Consider the following 8,840-nt stretch of genomic DNA (forward strand, 5'->3'; position numbering starts at 1 on the left):
GTGTAGATCATCACCAGCACTGTTTTACCATTTACTTAATAATTAAATCTACCTTATCAACATCATCAGGTTTCACAACTGTGATGATTTTCATGAAGATACCAATCAGCATATGGATGTTAGTAATCACTGTGTTCTCCAACTTCTTGTTAGTGGGCGAATACAGAATAATTCCAACATCATTAAGGTAATTGAGGACGTGGATGACGTTTTCTTTATTAATACCGCATTTCACAGCAATCTTAGTGATCTAAAGAAATATAAGAAACATGTAAATCGGTTGCGCAATAACACCAAATAGCTCTATAGTCATAGTGTAAAGATTCGTTTATTAAAATTACAAATGTATTGACAGAAATATGTGGCTTCAATCAATGTAAAAGTAGGGTAATGCAAAACATACCGGAAATCAGGCAAGTATTGGTCCGGCCAACGAAAAAATACTTTCAAAATATCCCTTACGTGTGTAGTTGCGTCCGTGTGTGCGTGTGTGTATGTGTGTGGGGGTGGGTGTATGTGTGTGTGTGTGCATGCTGAGTCAGGCCATACTGTAATATTTGTTTAAAAAAAAAACTACATTGTGTTAAAATTACAATTTGGGCACACAAACAATATTAATTTGTGAATTTTTAGGCCGAAAACTCGAGTAGCATATACGGCCTTCCGAAGCAGCCGAACCGCTTCCTACGGCCTTGGAAGAAATTAATTTATTAAGAGTTTCTTATATTGTAATACTATTGCGTACAATACCTTATCTAAGGACATGCGCAAAGTTGTTTTCCCGGCTTCTTGTACCTCAATTTTGAAGTCCATCCAATTTATTGGAACAGTTCTTGCCATTCCCTTCATGAAACCGCCTACGTTTATTTTCAATCTTTGAATCCCTTCATCTAGTGCTGTGGTGTTGTCTACGGCATACCTCTCACGATCCACGTGACGTTCGTATGGTGTTCCATCGAGCTCCTTAAATATTCTGTCGAACATGTCATCAACCTTTGAATAGAAGAATTTATAGTAGGTGTAAATGAATATATCAATGAATTTTGAAACAAATAACATAGTAAACACTCACAGACCTACAATATATTACCTCTGTCTGCTTCTCAGCATCACTCCCCGTGAGTAGGTCCATGTGCGTCCCAATCAGACTAATCGTTGGAGATGCTATAATTCCATTGATCAAAGGTTTCTCCTCTGAGCCATGTAGCAGTACAGCATACTCATATATCAGCCTTATCCAAAATATGATCATTTGCAGATTTGTCATCTCAAAATGTCCCTGCATATAAACAATATCGTCAGCATAATTTTTAAAATAAAGTTATGGATAAATTGATATACAATTAATTACAGGCTGAAATTAATTATTTCAGGAATGGGTTTATTCCACTCAATGCATTTGATAATTTGTTTTACATTTTTATTATTATTGATTAAACTAAATAAAGTTAAACAATTGAGTTCCTTAAATTTAATAGAATATTTAAATGGTTTACTTTTTTGGGATCTCTTCTTTTTGCCAGTTTATCCAAAGCATCTACCAAACTGAAAACAACTCCATAAGAATTTCCCTCTGTAATAAAAATCTGGAAAGAAATAGGATATACAAACTGTGAGAAAGTATTGTATTTATAACAAAGAGAGGTAAACAGCGGCGTATCTAGGAATCTTGAAGTGGGGAAGTTGATTGGAAGCCCGAAAGTGAAGCGGGAAGGGGTGGGGGGACTCGATGATCAGTTTGGGGCGCTAACTCTCAAAATAAGGTTAATTTAGGTGTTTTTTAACAACGCACCACTTGAACATGATTGCGTTTCTAACACCCCCTACACGCCGCTGCTGCAGTAATTTCAGCAAAATAATATTTTTGTATTCAGTGCAGTGCAATTGTTATACAACACACTGGTACTGGTACGGGCATTTATAATGCGTCTCTTCCTTGTGATTATAAGCGCAGTTCCTTTCCCTGGTCATTGGGTCCACATGCTAAGTGTTGCTGCTGGTAATCAGCACAGGAGCAGGCAACCCCACCAGGTACCTATTTATACTCCTGGGTGGAGAGAAGCAATGCAAGTAAAGTATCTTGCTCAAGGACACAAGCGAAATGCACAGCGAGGGATTGACACCCGTTCCCGCTGCGCCAAACTGTTTCTATAAACACAATATCATACAATCACATCCTTTCAGTACTGCGTGCATAATGATGATAGATTGTCGCAGCAATGCACAAATTAGTAATTGCATAACTGTATAAGGATTTGTACTGATTGTGCTATACTAAAAAAATATATATAGGGGCCTAGTTTATATACGCTTTGCGATCTATAGTCCATAGTCGCGTATAATCGTTCACTTCATATATTTTTCTTCGATTTTAAAGCCTCTGCTTCCATAAAAATCCACAAGCAAACATGGAAGATTAAGAAATTCAACGTTTTATCGTTTTATAAAATCCAAACGCGAATCCGGTTGAGGAATAGAAGGAAGTGCTACTTACGCCCTCACCTCCCCCCCCCCACCTTTTTTGCCACTAATAGTTTACAAGTTAAATGCATATTAATGTTACGAGCTACTCACTTTTGAAAATTTTGTTCCATAATAACATAAGATTTGTATAGGGCTCGCTCATATTCAAATTTAAAGAGCAAAATCTATATACCCTAGACGGATTTAAATTACATTTTGATATACGTATTTATTTAATTTTTGCTGGTCGTCACATATCCTTTATTTGCAAAAATAATAGGAGCTACTTAAGGATTGCCTAATTAAAGAATGCTTGCCATCGAGGGGCTCTCTCGGTCTATCTGCGAGGATTAAAGCTGTCTCTTATACACATCTAGATGTGTATAAGAGACAGATCATCAGGTGATAATGCTTAAGCTACTACCGGTTTATATACTACTGGTCAGATGTAAGACAAACACAAAAATATTATTAAGGCAAATCATGTATGTAGAGGTCATGATTACTATGGTAAGTCATGTATATAAGAATTAGAATGAAAGTGTGATATTGTAATGAATTGTTTATTTTTTAATGTAATTTATTGTGGTGATGACGGAAGTTGTATTCATTGTTAAGATGATGATTGTGATAATAATAAACGATGATAATGATGGTGATGGTGACGATGATGGTGAGGGTGGTGATAACTTTAATGATGATGCTGATAATAATGATGGTTAACATGTTGAGGATGATACTGATGACAAAGAAGATGATGATAATAATGATAAAGATGATAAAGATATTGATAATTATAATTCTAATATTATTATCGTTGATATTTTACACATATTACACATAGGCCTATCGAGGAAACAGGAATGCTTTATTTATTCCACAATTCAAAATCAAGTAAGCGATCTTAGTCTAGATTTAACGCAACCAATTTATTAGTGGCAATGAAATTGAAGGTTGATTTGCAATTTCATGGGTAGCATTAAGTTGTTAGAGCTACCCTCTCAAAATATGTTAAATAAATAAATAATAAATGTTGATTTTTTTTTATGCACTCAGTACTGCTGGTAAAAAAAAATTACCCCTGCTGCAAAATCGCCTCTGGTTATGTTTTACATCTCCCTGGTCATAACGTCGGCATTCTAATATTTAACAAAGGGCCCAAAAAACTGTTGAATGCATAGGCATCAAGTCACTCACCCCCAATGCCAATAAATCGTGCTTTATTTAGGCTAGGCTAGGGCAGGCCTAGCGTAGTCTAGATGAGACCTAGGGCCTAGGCTAGCCTACCTGTAGCACTGAAGATCACCAGTATTTAATTATTGAATATAAAAGTTGAACATTTTAAAAATATCATGATGAGAACATAATATGAATATAAGGTAGTATATTAAATTAAATTATCAAACGATCATCTGTTGAGATAGTATGCCATCCTGTAGTGTTGGGGAATGACTTGGGGATCATCTAAATAATCAACACTCGCTGCATGTGGAGAGAGCTGAAAACTAGCTACAATGTACTTTGGGCTGCGGTACCTCTTGTGCAGGGATCGTCTCAAAAGTTCCGTTTTTTAAATAATTTTTTTTTTCTAATTTTTCACTAGACAACCGGGTAACATGAGTAGTAAATAGGCTAGCTATTTTTACTAGACGTTGTACGCCGGGCTAGCACTAAATCGAGCCCTGGATCTAGATTTAATGCTACCATAGGCGTAATGCCTATGCGGCCCCGACCGTCCCCACCCATATGGTCCTCGATCTATAACTTTGACCAAATAAGGTTTTATGGATACATAATAGCATAATGTATCTCTGACATCGACTGTGGGACATAGGCCTATATCATAGGCCTACATATATGGTGGAGGATTAAAGGGCGTCCTGCCGGCCCGGGGCCCCATCTGAATTTGTCATTTTTTTTGTTTTTTTGTTTAATGGAGATATTTCACAATTTTAAATCTGTGGCATTTCCCGCCATCCAGAGGTGCCACAATTACAAACTTTATTACCTCAGCCCCAACTAGGGCTGATGTGGTTTCTCCCTGGTCTTCTATTTCAAATTTCTAGATCCACCACTGATATTATATCATTTTATTCGTCGTTAAAAATAACAAAGTCAAACATTACTAAAAAAACGAGCACATCTAAAATTCCACTATGAAATTACGGAATGAGACCTAAAAAGGACCAAGCGGTGGCTCCAGAAATTTGCCTACAAGGGGTCTCACATGTCGGACGTGTGATCCGAACCAAAGGGACCAACTATAAGGCCTCGGTTCTGGTTCCAAATTGGTAGTGTTCACAGGAGAATTTTCAGGGCTTAGCATGGTCCAAATTGTGTTTGTCGCTAATGCACTTTAGTACTCCACCCGAACCATAACCTTAACCTCAACTGTAGTCTTGCTATGTTATTGTTAATGTGTATAAGAGACAGATATTACACATAGGCCTATCGAGGAAACAGGAATGCTTTATTTATTCCACAATTCAAAATCAATTAAGCGATCTTAGTCTAGATTTAACGCAACCAATTTATTAGTGGCAATGAAATTGAAGGTTGATTTGCAATTTCATGGGTAGCATTAAGTTGTTAGAGCTACCCTCTCAAAATATGTTAAATAAATAAATAATAAATGTTGATTTTTTTTATGTACTCAGTACTGCTGGTAAAAAAAAATTACCCCTGCTGCAAAATCGCCTCTGGTTATGTTTTACATCTCCCTGGTCATAACGTCGGCATTCTAATATTTAACAAAGGGCCCAAAAAACTGTTGAATGCATAGGCATCAAGTCACTCACCCCCAATGCCAATAAATCGTGCTTTATTTAGGCTAGGCTAGGGCAGGCCTAGCCTAGTCTAGATGAGACCTAGGGCCTAGGCTAGCCTGCATGTAGCACTGAAGATCACCAGTATTTAATTATTGAATATAAAAGTTGAACATTTTAAAAATATCATGATGAGAACATAATATGAATATAAGGTAGTATATTAAATTAAATTATCAAACGATCATCTGTTGAGATAGTATGCCATCCTGTAGTGTTGGGGAATGACTTGGGGATCATCTAAATAATCAACACTCGCTGCATGTGGAGAGAGCATGCCTATGCGGCCCCGACCGTCCCCACCCATATGGTCCTCGATCTATAACTTTGACCAAATAAGGTTTTATGGATACATAATAGCATAATGTATCTCTGACATCGACTGTGGGACATAGGCCTACATATATGGTGGAGGATTAAAGGGCGTCCTGCCGGCCCGGGGCCCCAGCTGAATTTGTCATTTTTTTTTGTTTTTTTGTTTAATGGAGATATTTCACAATTTTAAATCTGTGGCATTTCCCGCCATCCAGAGGTGCCACAATTACAAACTTTATTACCTCAGCCCCAACTAGGGCTGATGTGGTTTCTCCCTGGTCTTCTATTTCAAATTTCTAGATCCACCACTGATATTATATCATTTTATTCGTCGTTAAAAATAACAAAGTCAAACATTACTAAAAAACGAGCACATCTAAAATTCCACTATGAAATTACGGAATGAGACCTAAAAAGGACCAAGCGGTGGCTCCAGAAATTTGCCTACAAGGGGTCTCACATGTCGGACGTGTGATCCGAACCAAAGGGACCAACTATAAGGCCTCGGTTCTGGTTCCAAATTGGTAGTGTTCACAGGAGAATTTTCAGGGCTTAGCATGGTCCGAATTGTGTTTGTCGCTAATGCACTTTAGTACTCCACTCTAACCCTAACCTTAACCTCAATTGTAGTCTTGCTATGTTATTGTTCATGTTAGGGTTAGGGTGGAGTATTAAAGTGCATTAGCGCCTTGTGCTTTTAGACCACCACGATTGGCAATCAAAATAACGTTATTTGGATACCAAAGGCAAATAATAATTTTTAAATTTTTCATCCGACGGCATCGTTGTGGCGTCGGACGAAAGGAAATACAAGCCTGTCCGACGAGGGAATTTGTCCCACAAATCCACAGATCCCCACGCCATCGTCACTCCACTGAACGAAACACAAACATAAATAAAGATGGATCATAATTATGAACTCACAACTTATAAAAAAAAACACCAAAAAAAAAAGTCGAGCAAAACTAGATTAACATTAATAAAAATCTACCTTTAAACCGTCTGATAAACACAGGGGAAAGAGATGACGTTTTTCTGGGATCAATTTCTGATACAGATGCAGCTGATGTTCCTTCGAAATGAAATGCGGACGTAGATGGAGATGCTAATATTCTGGGATCAGATGAGGACGTAGAAGCAGTAAAATCGAACGTCTTTGCTACATTCGTAGCGATAGCGTGTTCGCGTACCTGTTTAGTTCGTTCAATCTCTGTAGAATTATGGCACAACAATGAGAAGTTATCGAAAAAATATATATCAAATTGAATTATCAAAATAGGCCTAAGTATTTATTGTAAATATTTTAAAATGTTCTGAAGGTTGTTAAACGACATTACCGGTGTACATCAAGTTTCTTATTTATAGAATCATACCGTCTACATCTTTCTGCTCCTCCCATATGCTGTAATCCTCACCGACAGTTTGAAAGACAGTTTTAGTTGTAACAATACCATCGGTTGAGGGCTCTTCCTTATTAAATCTATTATTGAAATTTACAATGTCATAATAAGTATAAAGATAATTGAGTCAATTACAGGATCTATAATTGAATATAGGAAAGTTATTCTTTACTTTTTAATATCGGGGAATATTTTTCCTCATTCGAACTTATTTTAAAGTTATTAAAAATTAATTGCAAATTCACAAGTGAAGAATATAGATATAAAATTAAATGTTTAATTTAATTATATTTCATAACAGGCAATGCGTCGTTCGTAGACATACACTTATGATATCATCATCGGTGTCAGGCATATATATTTATAAAGTAGGGCCTAAGACATGCCACACATCAGTTGTCATATAGAAATTGAGACATAGTACTGAGAACAGTACTACCAAGAACCTTGATAAGACTGGATAAGATGGTACAGTACTATTGGTATACGGACTATATGTGTGCAAATCTACATGTGAGAAATGATGTTTGCCCTGGCAAAATTATTTCGAAACGATCAGGATAAAAATTGGTAATGTGCTCTAAAAATAAATTTAGGATTAAAAAAAAATATGCGGAACTGAGCCTCGAAGCAGGGCATTTATCAAGATGACCGTAGTCAATTGGTAGGAAAAATAATGTTTGACTATATTTAGGCTGGCTGTAAAATTTAAAGGCGTTGTAAAAATAGCGGTACGTACTGGAGGGCATTTATGTGATGGATTGATGATTTTGCCCAGTATTCCACAATGTTTTAGTATCGGCCATTAAATATTTATCGTTTACGTTATTCCTCCCATGCGAGTTTAAAATTAATTATTAATAATCGTCATCCTTAACTTTTAACATTTAAACATTTAAAATCTAAAACTGACTCTTCAAAATTTTCAGTTCGAACTGGATTGTGGAGTAACCTCCATAAGGATATTCAAAATTATTTTATTATATCTATTAATTTTATTTTGTTTAAATGTAAGTTAAAAAAATATTTTAATGATTTTTAAATGTTCGATTTTGATTTATCATTAATAATAATAATAATAATAAGCCTAATAATAAAAATAATAATAATAATAATAATTATCATTATTATTATTATTATTATTATTATTATTATTATTATTATTATTATTTTATTCCATTTTTAGGGAGCAGCACGTCACCTCTAAAATGAAATGACAGTGGTTCCGCTTTTGCTGGCCCCTAGCGCAGCTAATTATTCTTTATGTTTGTGACTTTATGATTTTTTTTTTTGTATCTTTATTTTGTTGTCTGTTTTGCCAGAATTAATAAAATAAAAATAGGCCCTAATTGAATAAAACAACACTGTAATAACAACGACTTATAATTGTTAACAATTATAAGTCCTTGTTAACAATAAAAAATATAATCATAACCATTATATTATTATAATCACTATATAAAGTGATTACAATGATGATGATAATTCTGTAGGTAATAACAATAACAATTAGATAATAAATACACTGATAATAATAATAATTATTACAAAAGATAAATAATTAACCAAGTTATACATACTTTTCCCGACACAAAAATAACTCGTAGGCCTATTTACTGTTCAACTTGAAATCCAATACAGCACAGTATTTCCATTTTCTCATTTCATGCTTACAATCGACTCGTTGCATAGCAACAAGCTTACTTCAGAAAGTTACAAGTAAACGGACGCGCAGCAGACAAGCGCGTGCACGACAAAAAGCAAAGAATATTGAAAGTTAAATTGCAGTAGAAAACACACGGACTGTACTGCACGTAAAAATATTGAAACCGATTAA

At 35.4% G+C, this 8,840-nt stretch overlaps 1 protein-coding gene and 1 long non-coding RNA gene across 2 annotated transcripts in view; both read right to left on the bottom strand.

Annotated features, from left to right (window-relative positions):
- LOC117109036 overlaps positions 1-1,580 on the bottom strand; it is a 2,634-nt gene extending 1,054 nt beyond the window's left edge. The window contains exons 1-4 of the mRNA XM_033251262.1: positions 1,497-1,580; positions 1,091-1,279; positions 751-993; positions 53-250 (exon numbers count right to left, since the gene is read on the bottom strand). Of these exons, the coding sequence (XP_033107153.1) occupies positions 53-250; positions 751-993; positions 1,091-1,267 (618 nt within the window). The 5' untranslated portion in view covers positions 1,268-1,279; positions 1,497-1,580. The remainder of the gene's footprint in view (positions 1-52; positions 251-750; positions 994-1,090; positions 1,280-1,496) is intronic.
- Positions 1,581-6,609: 5,029 nt separating this feature from the next.
- Positions 6,610-7,961, bottom strand: LOC117109037. Its single transcript, XR_004445453.1, has 2 exons — positions 6,977-7,961; positions 6,610-6,813 (listed from the first exon to the last, which is right to left on the bottom strand). It is a non-coding gene; the product is annotated as an uncharacterized LOC117109037 (long non-coding RNA).
- Positions 7,962-8,840: the final 879 nt, after the last annotated feature.

The sequence above is a fragment of the Anneissia japonica genome, unplaced genomic scaffold (assembly GCF_011630105.1).
Source record: "Anneissia japonica isolate Jap-2015-1 unplaced genomic scaffold, ASM1163010v1 scaffold11840_len24483_cov134, whole genome shotgun sequence".
NCBI classification, from domain to species: domain Eukaryota; kingdom Metazoa; phylum Echinodermata; class Crinoidea; order Comatulida; family Comatulidae; genus Anneissia; species Anneissia japonica.